Raw genomic sequence first — 17,827 nt, 5'->3', positions numbered from 1 at the left:
GTGTGGGAATGAATGAATGCAATTTGTACATTATCTTCTGCAAGGTTATGACAAAAAATTCTAATTACATTTGCATTTGTGAAATACTAGCCTTCCGTTATTCATGCTTTTTTTTTTTGCAATCATGAATAAATATACTGTATGCTGAAAAAATCGTCACAATAAAAAATCAACAGCAAAAATAACCATACGTACTTGTTAACTTTTGAAAACTGTCCAACAGACTTGTTATAAAGAAATATAATAATCAATTTCTTAAAATGTTAGATCACAGTCATGCAAATGTAATTTAAATGGGTATACAGCTATGACTGTATTACATTTCATTATAATGCTGCATTTTGTGTATATTACTAAAATGAACATTAAACATAGAGCAAATGTGCTAGTAGTACTATGCATAATCAGATGTAAGAATGTTTAAGTGACAGAAAACAATTGCAGATGAACTACATGAACAATTTATTTTGTAAATAATTTTACCGTAATAAGTTGACAACCATAATTTATAGCTATGTAACTAATCTACTCATTGTACAATATAGTAAACAATAACTTATTACTGTCAATTGGATTTACATATGAATTTTCTGTTGATGTTCCTAATGTTAATACAACATTGTCAGCACAAAATTGTTTTGTGTAGACAATTAGTTGACATCCTCAAACTGTTGGTTCACAGTTGACAGCTGAAATGATGTCATGTGAGGGGCGTGTGAGGTCATGGCTTCGATTCCCACTATGGCCCTAACTTTGCAGAGTTTGTGTAGTCTTCCCGTGCTTGTATGGGTTGCCTCAGGGTACTCCAGTTGGTACTTGTTTCCTAGCACGGCCACAATCGCGGCCATCGGGTGTAATTTTTAGTGGCCTGCGACGCGACCGACGCGATGCCCCCGATTTTGCCATTGAAATGCATTGAAAACAGTGAAAATCGCGTCGGTCGCGTCGTGTGCGGCTAAAAATGCTTAAATGGTCCACACGCGATGGCCGCGATTTCCCATAGGAAACAATGTTAAATGGGTCAATTTACCCAAATCATCATAGAGAACAATGGTAAATGGGCCAGAAACCCCCCCAAAAAAATGGGTAACTTTACCCGCGATGACCGCGATTTCCCATAGGAAACAATGTTAAATGGGTCAATTTACCCAAATCATCATAGAGAACAATGGTAAATGGGCCAGAAACCCCCCAAAAAAACCCTGACCAGTGAAATGTCGGAGGACGCGTACCGCCGCCCCTCGTGGGCACGCTGCGCTCGCCACCCTTCGGGTTCACGTGGATCGCGGGGTGGCGTATACTACTTTTGGGTAGACATTTCAATGTTCAGGGGTGTTTTTGGCCCATTTACCATTGTTCCCTCTGATAATTTGGGTAAATTGAGCCATTTCACATTGTTTCCTATGGGAAATCAGGGTCATCGCGGGTAAATTGAGGCATTTAACATTGTTCTCTATGGGGAAATCGCGGGCATCCCCCCGATTTTACACCCGATGACCGCGATCATGATCGTTGTGGCCGTGCTAGGAAACAAGTACCCTCCAGTTTCCTACCATATTCCAAAAAAACACTGGTAGGTTAATTGGCTCCCACTTTTTTTTTACCCTAGAATGTATATATGTGCGTGTAAATGTGGTAGGGCATATAGATTGTAAGCTAAACTGGGGCAGGGACTTATGTGAATATTCATCTGTAAAGCGCTGCGGAATATGTATGCACTATATAAATAACTGTTTATAAATACATGTGAAATTTCAACATTCTGAGGATGTCTACAGTTAAGGTTAGGTACTACCGAGATACTTAGGATTAAGTTAAGGGGGAGAATAGTGTCAGGCTGTGGGTGGGGGAGGTTAGAGTTGAGCTGTGAACACACATTCCGACCCAGCGGGGTGCCGGCATCGACAGAGAGGTAGGATCGGCACGGCAGGGGGAACAGGGGCCATGTTGGATTGAGCAGCAAGGCTCTCTTTCTGACAGTCTATTTGTACTTGTGATCCTGATGTTGCAGGGACACCCCTTATACAATTAGTCCAAATGTCTCTCTAAGGAGGAGATTTAACAAGTGATATTCTTGTTATCACTGATTACAAAGTCATACCTCATTGTTAAATCTGCCCCTAAATATGCAACATAGAATATGAACATAGAAATAATTGTATTACTTATGATTTATGGTTGACCGTGTGGCCAGCAGATGGTTAGTTAATATGGACCTATTATATGTGGCGGCCTGCAGCTATATTGGTAATCGTGTCCTGAGGAGGAAGGTTAGGGTTAGGAATTAAGGTTAAGCAGTAATGGACTGGGGCTATACAAGGGCCATGGCATATCAGCAATCACACACAAGCAGAACTGCAGGATGCTGCATTTCTTGGCTAGCCCGTTTTTCTGTGTGGTTGGACCAGCCCATCAGCCCTCCTGGCATGTGCCAGAAAAGCATGGTGGGCAATTCGGCACTGGGGGAGAGACACTCATTGGAATGCAAGAGTATTACAGGTCTACTGAGAACCTGCAGCGAAGTAGTAATAGTAAGAGACCACTATTCAACCAGGGATGATTTGTCGATAGTTCATCACAACATATCCATGAAGACATACCGAATGTCAATATGGTTACTGTTGATAAGTCATACCACACCCATATGCTAAGCAAAAATATGACACAGCATCGGTCAGGCCAGAATTCTAAAATCAGATATACTGTGTGTATTAAAAATAATGGCAAAGTCTCCTGGATGTGCTATTGAGAGTTATTCCTTCTATCAGTGGTGTCCAGCCGTACATACAGTATATGCCAATCACTGTGTTAATTACTAGGCAGGATTGATCAGCAATACTTTATATCCTTTTGATGTGCTTACTGACCCAATTTAACAGTCTAATAATAGCAGACATCAATCACAAGTGAACTCAAAACACAACATAAAAAAATAAGAAGACAAAATGTGTAATATCTTTGAAACCTGTTATTATTGAATCAATGTTCTTGATTTTATTTTTCTAAACCTAATATTTATTAGTTTATTTCAGCATAATGCACTTTAACATATTTAACTGTTAATATATTGGTTAATCTGTTGCCTAATTATATGCTCTAATGCAGCCCAATCATGTTCCCAGCATAGGGGATGTAAAACCAAATTTCAGACCAATTCATGTTTAAAATAAACTACCACAATTAGACACAATAAACAGAAGTGTTTAAAATACTGTACCTACTGTAAATAACAGAGCGTAATGCATTGTTTACTGAACTTAACATTCAGTAAAGAGTTGGACATTAAATTACATTGTGGTGCATTATTCTACTGTATTAAGGGCAAACAAAAGAACTTTACCCTGAAAAAGGGCTTTACCCTGATTTTTTGCCCCAAGTATTTTTCTTGGTCACTTCAATTACAGAATATTTTTAACAAGAAAATGCAGAGGGGTATTAGTTATAAATAGTCATCTTAATGATGAATGTAATATATGGGCTGGCTTTTTTTTATAACCTGTAGCACCCAGGAATCAGCATAGGCCAGGGGTTCCCAATCTTTTTAGAGTATCAGATCCCAGATCCAAAAAAATGTATATCTAAATAAGTAGATTGTGTTTATACATGCTTCTTTGGTTATGTGTTAAAGGGCATGACTTGCTTCTGATTGTACACATATTTTATGATTGGAAGCCACCAGCACTGGAGGGATGTAGTCTAGTGCCAAGACCATTTTGACATTAAGGAGCCATGCTCAACGTTCCCCGAGCAGCTGGACAGCCCCCATCTCCCCTCCCCGCACTATTCAGTTATCACCAGCTGTGTTGCAGAGCAGAACATCAGTAATCACCGGCTCCCCCCAACACTGTTGCTGGCTGGTGAGACAGCATGACAATGTCCAATTAGCAGGACTGTCCCGCTGTAATTGGCAGAGTTGGGAGGTATGCATTGGGGACAATTGCTAAGTCTCATGGGGACTCATGCTTAACCAGGCATGAGTCTTAAACTTTTAGCTGGCTTTTCAGACTACTAATATCATTTTTACATCACCATAATTAACACAATGTAATCTATATATACGTATCCTTAATGAAGAGCTACAATGTGTTGTCCTATTACCAGTACACCTTGATTTGAATACATTTCCAAGCAGTAGAAGAAATATATAGTATACAGTATATCTATGTTTGGTATGGAATACAAGACACATAGTAAGTCATGTCTCAGAACCACTGGCTGCGGAGACAGCCAGCTCAATACTCAGACGTGAATGTAAGTGATCATGAGAGCTGTCCCTAAGATTTACGATGATCTTGGAAATCATGACCCACAAAGGGGACTAATAAAGTGACAGTGGCACATCTGTATCAATTGGAGAGAAGAAACCATATTTGTATCATACTTCTCAGGCAGAAGTACAGCACTCGGTAAAGAAATTGTTCTCATGGAGCGCTGACACATTGGTAATGGCAAAGATGTTGGCAAGATGAAAGTGACATTGGATTGCTTCCGCTATATTAATGCTACTACAGAGCTGTTTCTGGCGTAATATAGAGATTGCTTGCACCTACCCATGGCTAATCCACTCTCCAGCTGCTAGCTAAATAACACCAATATAGCACATTAGAAATAGGATGAAAGACCACCAGTACGTTCTGAAATAGGAATTCTGCATGATACAATCTATGTCTGATGTGCTAACCCACACTGGCAGTACAACAGATCATACTGATACAAAAGCGCCATACGAAATGTATAGGTAATGAGTTAAAATATATATTTAAAATGCATTTAAAAGGCACTTTCATTTTTAAGCATCTGTATTTATTTTCCCAGCACAGTGGACTGCTGTTTATGGACAGCACAGATTCATTCCATGGAAAATTAAAGACGTACGCAATACAAGAATTAAAGTTGCTGGATGTGGCTGCTAACAGTAAAAGCAAGAGGGAACTAGAACTAGATGTACCATGTGGGCAGGGCATGTGCCACTAAAGTTCCCATGAACCAAGGGGGGTCACAAGGGGGGGAGCGAACCAACTCCTGGTCAGTGACAGGCGTCGGGTGCTGCATTATAACAATATGTGCAGCACCCAGCTCCTGCCGCAGTATAGGAGCCAGCACTGCACAATGACTGGTCCCCGGGGGAAGCCACATCTCCTGGTCCCCTCCCCTGAGTGACAAAAACAGGGTCCAGTCCATGAGGCCATGCCTATACTCATAAGGCCAAACCACCTTTCACTGAAGCACATCATAGCCCACAGGGTGCCACCAGAGGTAGAGACTCCACTGAGTAGTTCTCTGTCTATTGGACTCAGCATAACAAAACATATAGGGGCAGATTTATTAAGCTTGGAGAAGAGATAAACTGGAGATAAAGTGGAGAAAAAGGTAAAAGGAGATAAAGCACTAGCCAATCAACTCCCAACTGGTTTCTTTTTTCAAACACAGCTGATTGGCTGTGCTTTATCTCCTTTTACCTTTTCTCTGCTTTATCTCCAGTTTATCTTTTCTCCAAGCTTAATAAATCTGCCCCATAGTCTTACAACTAATACAGAGCCGCAGGTTGTATTATTCAAGTATAAAAAAAAAAATTCTACTTTGTTGAACCAATGTCATTACCTGTGTGGTCAATGCCCATCAGAGCATAGTAAGAACTGCAAATAGTGGGTGGCTGGGGAAAGACACCTGAACACAGGCAATAATTAATAGGACTTAGATAAGCTGGGTTCTCATTATATGTTACAGATAAGACGTAAATAATAAACATTGGAGAATGAGATACAAACCATTAAATAAGAGCGCTAATCTATATTTACAGCTCTCTGGCCCTTTAAAGAATGTAGTTACAATAAACAGATTTTATACAAAGCTTTTCCAAGCATGCAAATAATCCTCTTCCATAAATAAGTCCCAATAACCTCTGCAGCAAGCTATTGGCATCACGTAAAAGTAAATTACTGTCTATCAATACTAATTACAAAACACTCAATACTTTAATCTAGATGGAACCACTCCTACAGATCAGGATTTAGGGAACTATTCATCAACATTTTCTACAGCCTTACCTCAGTTCCTATCACTTGTAGTAAGTTTAACCTGCTCCAGATAATTACAGATCATCCTATAGTTTATAAATCAAGAGCATTGGAACAAACTAAAATACTGTGAAAAAAAAAAAAGAAAATAAACATTCCAAAACCAAGACCAATAAATGAGTAATGTCATTATATAGAGGTTAATTTTACATCATTGTTATAACACATTTATTTGATAGGAGCATTAATCATGTACTCTGCACAATTTGGAGGACTTGTTCTTCTGACTGGCTAGTTCTCAGCCTGGGCTTTCACCTACATTGCATATAAGATAACTGCTGTAGCTATGGAGTAAATTTACTAAAAGCTTCAAGAATGAAAAAAGGTTAATTTGCCCATAGCAACCAATAGGAATCTGTCTGTAATTTTCTAGGATGCAATGGAGAAATGATAAAAAGAATCTGATGGGTTAATATGGGAAACATCGCCTCTCTTAGTTTTTAGAAGTTTTAGTAAATTCACCCCAAAGTTTAATACATATGTTGGGCATTTACCGCACGGGATTTAGCTATAAATGTGTACAAAGTGGCAGATGAAGAACGAGGAACTTAGCATGGCTGCAGTGTCGGACTGGGGAGTAAAGGGCCCCCCGGGGAATTAAGTGGTTGGGGCCCATGTGTAGGGGTGTGGCTAGTCTTCAGAGGAGGTGTGGCCAGCTTTCACAGAGGTTTGTCAAACTATTAGACCAAGTATGGTAAATTAAATCCTTTACGAAAAAACCATATTCTTTGTTCCCCAGTGTAATAGTCCTCCACTATTAATAAATTAATTAGGGGTTTATTTATCATTTGTTACAGTTTGGCCTGATAATCATGTTTTTTATTGATGCATGTTGCAGTGATAAAATAAATTATTTTCGGGGGTCCAAATCTATGAATAACATCCCATCTGCAGTAGAGTTATAATGATCATTATTACTTCTGGATCTGAACCTGTAATGCGCAGCTATCAGGCAGAACATGTTCACAATAGATGTGAAGGAGAAGCATGGAGGCTTCTGGGAAGAGGTGAGAACATACCTCACGGCCTATGCTCTACCCATATCAACAAAACAATTAATGCTATCTTAGCAATCAGTTCCAAAAAGTTTAATCAGTAAACTTTTCATATTATTTTCACTTAATTATTTGGTACATTATATTTTTCTTCTTTCAAATTATATTCACTCACTTATTTGGTACATTATATTTTTCTTCTTTCAAATTATATTCACTCACTTATTTGGTACATTATATTTTTCTGCATTCATTTCATACATAATTTTTGGTACTTGTGTAGTTTCACGGTGCCACTGCCCGTGGATCACATCGCATCACACGCAAATCGCATGCAATTTGCGTGTGATGCAATGCAATTTAGCACACCCCCACTATCGCATCGCATGAAAATCACATGCGATTTGATTGCTTGTGATCCGATGCAATGTGATTTAGCACACCCCCACTATCCACATCAGCCAGAAGTGTGGTGAGCGCAGCATAGCCCCACTATACACGTCGGCGTGGAGTTGATTTTCTAAAGGTTGGCAAGCACTGTCTGCCACCGAGCCCAAAGCGAGGCTAGCGCAGCGAGCCCCCAGCGATGCAGATTACTTGATGTGTATTCTGTGTCCGCTCGCAACGCTTCGGGCCCTCTCCGCGTGTGCTCACCATGCTTCGCTGCACTCGCCACACTTTATAAAAAGATGGGATCCGTGGGCAGTGGTGCCGTGAAATTACACAAGTACCCAGTTTTTTTCAGCATCCATTGTATCTGTGACGCTGGCCCCAGTTTGCCTGTATGAAATAACTTCCTTCTAGTAAAAGTGGTCTGTTGTGATTCTCCCCTGGTTTATACAAGAAGAAACAATGAACCAGGCTACAGAACTAATTAACCGAGAACTTTGTAAAATTGAATTTATAAACACTCTTCACGAGGAAAGGATTGAATACATATGTTATGGTTCTAGGAATATAAACATACTTGAGAAGTTGGTGACAGGCTTTGTTATCCTGTGAACCGCAGGCATGCTGGGTCTTGTAGTTTACATTTTGTAAGATAGATTTTGTGGCTACACTAATCTTTCACCTATTGTATACGGACTCATTTTTTAGATGATGGTTCATAAAAGGTGTGTTAAAAACATAATGGCTATAATGTTATTATTTAGAGTAAGTGGAAGACCTACTTTTTCACTACTGTAATACTGCCGAGTCTCTCTCTCTTTTCTCATTTATAACCTCTGATGTAAGCAATTATGCATCCAGCTAAGTGACATATCTGTGACATGGCCACAACACGTATTTAAGACAGTGTACCTTAGTGAGTCCGAGTAGACACCTCCCAGTAACTGCCAATGCATTTCTAAAACCATGCCGCCCTATGTATTACGTTATGGAGACTGATAAAATACCCATTGGCTAGCTCCTAATTGTCATGTTCCTAACAGTCTATGGCCCTTATTCTGATTGATGCGTACTTTTCCGCATACTTTCGGATAGCGTCTTTACGGCGTCTGCGCATGCGTGGAGAACGCAACGCGCATGTGCCACGCAATCAGTCTGGAAATATGGGCGTATTATGGGCGTCATGCGGAATGACACATGGGCGTAGTTTAAAAGTGGGCAAAACTGGGAGGAAACATGGGCGGACACGGGGGAGTACACTTATGTTGGGGGGGCGTGCATTCGGATAGCACTCCGAATGCACGCGAACAAAACCGATAGAAATGTGCGGTGTCCATAAGTCAAGTATTGCTTTGCGGAAACCACTCAGTCTTGCGGTAGGCGAACGGAACGCCTAATGACTACAAGCATTAACACCTGAACCCAATACAATCGACTCCTTTACTCATTACTCACTAATAGGACGCTTGTCAGTGCTTTAATTGAAACCATTGCTGCTTCAATTGCTGTAAGGGTTAATGTGTGCAATGCATGTGTTAGGCATGGTTGTAAGGATATATTGGCATATAATTGATTCCAATTCCAAATAAACATTTTTTTATGAGGATAGGTAATTGAATAAGTGGGTCATGTGATGTATTGCAGAATAGACATAATAGTGGGTAGTTTTGCGTAAATACACCGCTTCCGTGCGGACGGACCGCTTGCCATCCGTTCGGATGCGGTATTCCCGTGCATACTCTGTAATACCGTGCAGAATCTGAGTGTTTCCCCCGCACACGCATGGTTTGTATGTCGTCCGTAAACACGCCCTGTTCTTAAAGAGTGAGTCCGTCCGAATGCGGAGGACACGTGGGCGTTTCTACGGACGATGGCCGCACGCGGCAGCACAGCGTGGCGTGCGGACCGCACCGTAAGAATTCGGGAATATCCGCACCGATCAGAATAAAGGCCTATGTCATGGCAGTCAGAAGCTAATTGGCTGCCATTTTATCTCTCTCCATAGTACATACCCCATATTACTAACCAACCAGCTCCCAATTGTCAATTCACAGGCATATGGACAGATGTACTATTCCTTGGAGAGATGAAGCATACTTGCCAAATTTCTGCCTGCCTCCTCCAGGCAGCTAGGTCAGCATTGGGGGGCATGTGGCTGGACACATGGGGAGGGTGCATGCTGGCAGTGTAAATAACATCAAGGGGCAGAGTGGGGGCTTGTCCGTGATGATCCCCCTTCATATAACGCAGGGAGGGGGGAATTTTGTGTTGGTGCAGGGGTTGCCAAACATCTGGGAGACATGTTTGCTCTCTTGGGAAGCCAGTCCGCTGATGTAGGAGAGAAGGCAAGTATGACTGTAGTAGACATAAACTACCAACTGATCAGATCCTGTCATATTTAAAGCACAGCCTATAAATGGCAGTTAGGATCTGATCGGCTTGTACTTTTACACCATTCATTTCATTACTCCTCAAGACATAGTGCATTAGACCTCATGGGGTCATAAAAAAAGCCAACTCATTTGAGGCCCCACTCCCTCAAACAATCCTGACCCCCCCCCCCCCCACACTGATTGTAGAAGGAAGGCCCCCAGTCGATGCGTGCCTCCCCTGTCCCCTCCCCCTCTGATTGTAGCAGACAGGCACCTAGTCAGTGTGTCCTGCCCTCATCCCCCCGTATATGCCCAGCTTCCCTGTAGCTGACAGATGTTATTGTATATAAAATGAAAATAACACTAAAGGCATTGAACACACTTGCAGCCAGTGGCAGGGACTACTCATGCAGCACACATCTCACCCTATTCTCTCTTCTCTGGAGCTCATCCTAATACATGCGTGTGTCATGATGAGTCACCCGCACCACACACAGGACACAAAAGCATTTACCAAAGCTGGCACCCGGCAGCTGTCTGATCTCTGTGCTGATGGCCTGCTGGGCCCATGAGCATTCAGCCATCCCAGCACAATCAGAAATGCCCTACATGTTACAGCCATGTTTGTGGGGCCCCTGGACCTGCTGGTCTCTATTCAGCTGCCTTTGTTGCATAGCGGCAAATCCGCTACTCACTAGGTGCTGATTGGTTGACACTCCAATTATTCTCTCTCCAAGTGGATACCTTGGACCCTTACAAATAAATGATATTGACCATGTGCATTAGTAAGATTCATTAGTGAGATTTATGGGTAGCATTCTATAAGATGCTACCAGCCCCTTGTAGTAGCAAATAAATGGTAGTTCAACTTCACATGCACTTCCAGGATAATTCCATCCAAACCTAAAATTGGAAATCTTGGTTGAATTATGTGGTACGGTATTAGTAAAAGCACAAATCAGCTCACTCACATGTTCCCCTTACACTGTGGATACTGCAACAACTGCACCTGTCACAATGTACTATACTTTCAAACATCCACATTCCCATTCCACAACACTGAGAGCAATATGAAGAACTTCAACTCCAGCAAGAGACATGGGCCTAATTCAGACTTGATCGCAGGGTAAATTTGTTCTCAAAATAAAGCTGTGGAATCCTAATGTAATGCATCATGGGTGTGACTGAGTGACAGTGAGAGAGTATGAGTGGGGCAAACACTCTCAGAACCACTTCATGGATTAATGTCCTTGCATCACTATATTTCAAAGCACACATTCTCATTTATATATTCATTTATATAGCACTAAGAAAGCATGATGCAAAGTAAAGAACACATGTAGAGCGTAAAGCAGAAATACAAAACTAATATTGTAATATCTTGTTTATTTCCTATCTCCTTATGACACATCCACTGTTGGTGGAATATTTATTATTGAAGAGTCACTCAACACCAGATCCAGACTGAAGAGACAATTAGGTAGTTGTCTCAGTTCTATATCAGATTACATCTTAACAGTTAATCTCTAATATACGGACCAGATGATGCAATGACACCACTTTCTATTGACGATGCAACCAGCATCCACTGAGCTATTCCTAAAATAACATCCGTACTAGAACAATATCACCCACTGAATAAAGAAGCCAATCACTCTAGTTAGAGCTTTCATATGCGCTGGAAAGGCTGAAATCAGCAGGGTGCTGCTGGCCAAGGAAGGCTAGATGTGATTGGCCAGGAGCTGAACTTGTAACAAATTCTCCCATCCAATCACGTGGCATCCTTTCTGCTCCAGAACATTGCATTAAGTATTTCCAGTGTTAATTTGATCAATGACCCCAAAAATGTGTTTTATTTAATGAATTCTAAACAAAAATACTTGTAAGTCCCAAACTGGCTATAAAAAGTTCTAGATGATAAAGGTACTCAAGCCCAAGTCAAATAACCAGCATATGACACTTCATACAATAATGGCAAAGGATATTTTACTGTCAAGATCCAAACCACCACACAATCCATTTAATGTGTTTAATTAGAATAACTCCAGCAGTAGACCCCAATAGTCAAATTACCCAATGCACAGGTTCTCAAAGTCGGTCCTCAGGACCCCACTTTGTGCATGTTTTGCAGGTCTTCTCACAGAATCAAGTGAAAGACCTGTGGATCTTTTAAAATTTGTCAGTGAGTAATGAGTGCACCTGTCGGGTGACCAGGAAAACATGAAATGTGTGGGGTCGTGAGGACCGAGTTTGAGAACCACTGACCTAATGGATCTTTTAAGCATGTTGCAGCAAATACAAATTTTTGTATGTATGTATGTAAGTGTTTCACATATAGGATAAAATTATGATCAAACATAGTGTATAGTGTGCATATATCCTACGTTAAAGGCTAGTAGACAGGAAATCTAGTAAGCAAAGGGAAAACATCCCCCCCCCACTTATATTAAAAAGGCATTGTTCTGTCAAGTTTCTAGAAGCTACACAGCCCACATTATTATTAAAAATAGCGATGCGCATACTGTATAAACTTTACCATGTACTTTATTAAAAGTTTGATATAGAAATAGCATCAATGATTGTATTTTTCAAGTTATATTTTCAGAATAGTTATGTTACCAACCAAAATGATTTTCATTTTAGGCCTTGCTACAGAATGTGGCGCAAGATGGGATGAACGGGAATCAGACAAAGAGAGGCAACGCCCTACATTGATCGAACTTCTACCTCTATCTGAAAAAATCAATAATCGCATAGGTGCAGTGTCCTCCAGTCTACTGCAGGGCGGGGACTCTACAATGCCAACTTCTTTACAACATCCGCCATTGCTGGCCAGCATTATTCTATAGGTTCAACAACTATTAACGCAACATTTTAGGTGCACAAATCCCAATATTTGGCCTATTGAGAAGATGTGTGCCCATTAATATGCTCATTGAGATTGGTCTACAGGAATGCCATAAGCTGAGCATTGTAAAGTATAAAATGGATATAACACAATGCAAATGAAAGATAGAATTTATTGATGACACACATCAACAGTTTGCACTAACAGATGTAGATAGAACTCTCTGGGAGTTCTAATTACAAAGGAACAAACACAGGTTAACTTAGTTTAAAAAAAAAGTAAAAACGTTACATTTGGGGCACTCACACACATTTTCAATTATAACTATATGTATACAGCAAACGTAACACATACAATCTCAACTTCTCTACAAGCAATGGCACGTTAGTCCAGAATTCATCCAGCTGTGCTGATGATGGTTTCTGTATGGTCCTAATTGCCTTTAACATGGGTGTGTTGCAACAGTCACCACATACATGCATAGGTTACTGTTACTCCATATTTGTTTATACCACATTGTATTATAACGTTACAAAACATACTATTTTATATATATATATATATATATATATATATACGGATTGCTTCAAATGCAAGATATAAGGTTTATTTTTAATTACATTCCTGACATCACTGAAATAAGCCAAGTATTCCCAACTCCGCGTCATGTAATCCATTTCATGTTTCCCATCTCTCACTCTGCAATCTTGTTCACAACCTCTTGAGTGCCAAATGAAACAAATAGTCTTGCACAACCCAAAATGGACCTAAACATAATGTTCGGGGAACATGGCAAATCTATGCACACAATCTAGCCAAAGCAGAGAAGCATGCAGCACTTGTAGCACACATAGATTACAGCAACCTGCAGCACACAAACAAATGCTCTCCAACATCTTAGACTTTCATGAGCAGGTGAAGCAACAGCTGATAAATGAAGTTGGGTGGCACAAAGAACAACCTGGAGCTACATACTTTACATCTCTGACAACAAGTGAAGGCAAATGATTTGAATGCTGCCTTATTTCATATCTGCACAGATAACCTATATTTATTTTCCCATGCTATGTCCACACACTTCCGCGACACTTCCGAGGGATTATCTTTAGTGTCTGATCTGGTTGGTGAGCTGAATATTTAAGCGCTGTGCTGTGTTTTAAATGAGAGGGTGGGGAAGCAAATCTCCATAGCTCTTTCACAAACGCAGAGTGTGAAAAAAAAAAATCCTGGCGACAAGGCATTCTGCAAGCCTTCCTTCAACCATAGTGGGCTTTAACGCAGGAATTGTCTAGCGACTGGGGGTTGGTGAATGGGATTCGGAATACATAGAAGGGGGTTCTACTGTGCCATTGGTGAAAATGCACTAATAAGTCTTATTCGGAGCATCTACTGATACTGCATTACTGCATACTCTATAAACCCAGCATGAGTTGACAGACAACACATTTTCCTCGTATAGAAGTTTACCGCCATTATGAATTATTGCAACACCATTTCAATGAACAATTCAAGTGCTTTTTTCTTTCTTTCTTGCTTGCAGTAAAGAGCTGCCAAGGTGAATATCAACCAAGTCACTGTGATGGATATAACGTTTATAGTGTTGTAAAAAAAAAAAAAAAAACACTGTTAACCCCAAAAACTCTACCAGGGCCTGTTTTGCAAGAAAATAGTTAATTCATTGGCAGCTGCTTACACAGCTTTATTTAAAACTAAACAAACAGGAGTGAAGCAATGCAGAATCTGCAGCATGATCAATCTGTCAGTCATTTTTATTTCATTATGACCATCTGGTTAGAGGGTGCTAAATAAACTTTGAATGGCTTTTTTTTGCCCCTATGTCTCTGTAAAAAGAGGACATTAAATGATTTTTAACCAGATATGCGCACAAGCTTGGAACTGCATTGCCCAACTAATACTAGAAGGGAAGAGAGAGAAAAAAAATCAACATTTAAATTAAGGACTGCAACAGTTCAACAGTGCATTGCAACCCATTCGCTGGGAAAAAAACACTGCTGACAGTTGGGTAGGGTGGTTCTGAAGCAAAGACACGTCCTGTCTGTCTTGGGTGCCCATCTCTTTATATGGATGGAGTAAAACAGATTTCAGGAGGCACTTACGGATTATGATCCCAAATAGCGACGATTCCCAAATGCATGCTTTTCTATCTAGCACACTATATGCTATATTAGAGGCTTTTACACATGACAGACATTGATTACACCCTGATACGTGCTACTACTGTATGTCATTGTAATCCAGTTACAGTATATATATGTTTCATTGTGTTGCTATTTTCCAAATAAATTCCAGAAACAGCTACTGGAAGCTGAACAATCAGTGATAGCTACAATAATAAAAAAAATGCTTTAGCTATATAAGCAACCACAACCCTATATGCAACAGAGTTGTAATAATCCCATTAGAAAACCTCAATTTTTCCTCCAGAATGCAATTAATACGATTTTCCTTTTCTCATACCCTGTATTCCCCTGACTGCCTACAATAAAACCAGATTAAGTTCATTCAAGTTAAGCATAGATCATATCACTGCATTTGAGCCAGTGGGGAAATATTTGTGGTAGTACCTAAGAATCACAGTGTTGCAATGAAATGGCAAGTACATTGATAGTCAAGGCAGGCTTGACCACCAGTCCTGAGCTACAAGACATAACACAATCGATGGCATCTGAGAGCAAAAGGCACATTTCAATTTTAGGGCACTGGAGTGCAGAAGGCAGACTTACATTGCAATGATGTTCTTAGAGATGTCAGTGATTTTGAGGCTGCTGTTTCCATTACTTGATCCTGATTCTTGCCCTTCCAAGAGGGGGAAGATGTTCCCATCGTCCGGCTTCTTGCAGATAATTTCAGTCTTGCTGCACTCACAATTAGCAGGGCAAGCCAGAACGGAACCCATAGAGTCCAGCCAAATGCTCCATAATAGGAAAATCCTCCAAAAACTGCACTTTGTAGGGCAAAGCCACACATCCATGTCAGACAGCTGTTTATCAACCCCAAAAAAACCGGGGAGGGGGAGGAAAGAAAGGGGGGGAAAGGAAACCAAGAGGAGAGAAAAATCAAATCTCAGCCTTTTGATGAGCAATCAGATGCAAAATCCTCTTGCAGCTACAGTCATCCTGAAATGGCTCAAACGCGCAGAGCTCTCAGCCCACAGAGATGCATCGTGCTTGATGCTGCTGCTGCTGCTGCTGCCTTGTTGATTCCAGATTGTTGGTTTATTTAAATTTTTTTAATAATGTATTTATTTTTCCCAGGATGTCCAGAAGACTTCTGAAGAATGCAATTGAAGATGGGGAGACAGTGGGGGTGGGGGTGGGGGTGGGGGGGAACAAGGGTGCTAAAGTCACCAAGTCCCACCTACTGGGCAGATATAAACTGTCACACCTGCAAAAAAACAGAAAGAGAGAAAGGGGGGGCAAAGTGGGATCAGGGACTGAGAATGATACACATAGAAGATCAGAGATCAAACAGCACCATTTGCAACCTGATGTTTAAAAAAAGACAAACAGTCTATACCTCCCCTATAAAGAGTAAAGACACCCCACATTTTTCTTCTGCAAGAAGCACATTCATACAGGATGTTCCCTGCCTCATCCCTGGCTCCTTGCAAAGCACAGCCAGTGCTGCACAGCAGAGAAAAGTTCAGGATTCTATCCTCCTTGGATACTGTTACCTCTCTGGTATTTCCCTCACTGAGGATGGTTTGCAAATGCTACACTGGGGAGAGAGACAGATTTGGAATGAACTGTAAAATCAAGTTTGCTGCCTCTAATGGAAAATTAAGCTTAAAATGAAATAACAAACAAACAAAAAAATCACTGGTTATTTTTACAGTGGATGTTACTGCTCTGGAGCTGGGAATGATGTGGATGAAGTCATGTTAATCTGACATACTGTATCGAGATCTGCAGCAAATGTCCAAAAATGGTTTAAGTATTGTGGAGAAAAAAAAATCAAGGCTAGAGGATCCTACAGAACGCTGCGATGAGCTGGAGGAAGCAAATTAAGATGCATGATGCATTTTTGGCAAGCACAGCAACCTAAGTAGATCCTAGCAATGCTTAATTTGCTGTGCCCTTCATCAATGCTCCCTTGGATGCTGCTGTATCATAAACGTGTCTTATTCTTTCCCTAGCTGCAGACACACATACACATACTGAGACATACAGAGAATACAGACAATGGTAACACAAGATGGACCTGCTGATGGGGGATACAGGTGCATGTCACTCTCAAACCCCGCAGATTGTAGCTCCAAAGACGAACTGCTGTCTCTTGTCCAAAGGAAAGGGAGAGAAAAAAAAAAAGGTGGGAGTCTCAGCTGTTTACTGAGAGCCAGAGAATCAAAGCTGTGTGTGATCAGGATGAGGGGAGAGAGAGAGTGAGAAAGGGAGAGGGAGGAGAGTGGCAGGCACACACACACACACACACACACACTCACACACACACACACACACACAATCTCATAGGCACACACACTTTCACATTCACACACACTCATTACAGCATATACTAACACACACACACACACACACACACACACACACACACACACACACACACACACATACAAAAACTAATTCTCTATGCAGTATGATAAAAAGGAAGGCAGCAGGAATAAAATCCCTTTATCCTAATCCTCTACTTCATCCACACTTGTGGAATTCCCACCCCACAATCTGCATTGTTGTCTTAGAAACATTGCACCAGTAAACTTATTTAGCTTAAGCCTAAAATCTAATGCAATTATTTTATATGAATCTGTACCAATAAAAAAAACACATTATCTCATTTATACACTTGATGGATTTATTTTATGGGGATTTATAAACATAATTTAATAGATTAATTTGATGACATAAGTTTGCACAAACATACTATATATTTTTTTCTTTGCTATTGTGGGTTTTTCTTTACTATGTTTATTTTTTTACGGCAAGTATGATTTATTATACAGTTTCCATGCATTTTCCTAGGTACCAAACATAGTTTTCAATCTGGTTATCATTAATGTTAATATTTATTCACTGATTAATAATAAATAAATAAATAAATAAACATGCATTATTCAGTTCTGCATCAGTGCAGTTACATATGGCCGCCATGTGGTGGCTACTGCATTCC

The 17,827-nt window shown here is 40.5% G+C and overlaps 1 protein-coding gene across 4 annotated transcripts in view; it reads right to left on the bottom strand.

Annotated features, from left to right (window-relative positions):
* NTRK3 (neurotrophic receptor tyrosine kinase 3) overlaps positions 1 to 17,122 on the bottom strand; it is a 572,243-nt gene extending 555,121 nt beyond the window's left edge. For 2 of the 4 annotated variants that reach the window (XR_014473528.1, XM_083184207.1), the window contains exons 1-2: positions 16,904 to 17,122; positions 15,427 to 16,087 (exon numbers count right to left, since the gene is read on the bottom strand). Coding sequence is in view for 3 of the 4 variants with exons in the window: in XM_083184207.1 (XP_083040333.1) it covers positions 15,427 to 15,674 (248 nt within the window). In the remaining variant the exon portion in view is untranslated. The remainder of the gene's footprint in view (positions 1 to 15,426; positions 16,088 to 16,903) is intronic. The other 2 variants (XM_083184208.1, XM_083184209.1) reach the window with 2 other exon arrangements.
* Between the last annotated feature and the right edge of the window lie 705 nt (positions 17,123 to 17,827).

Source organism: Crinia signifera, chromosome 4, assembly GCF_055691185.1.
Source record: "Crinia signifera chromosome 4, ASM5569118v1, whole genome shotgun sequence".
In the NCBI taxonomy this organism is placed as follows: Eukaryota; Metazoa; Chordata; class Amphibia; order Anura; family Myobatrachidae; genus Crinia; species Crinia signifera.
The sequence above is the reverse complement of the archived record's forward strand: the minus strand, read 5'-3'. Positions and strand labels throughout refer to the sequence as shown.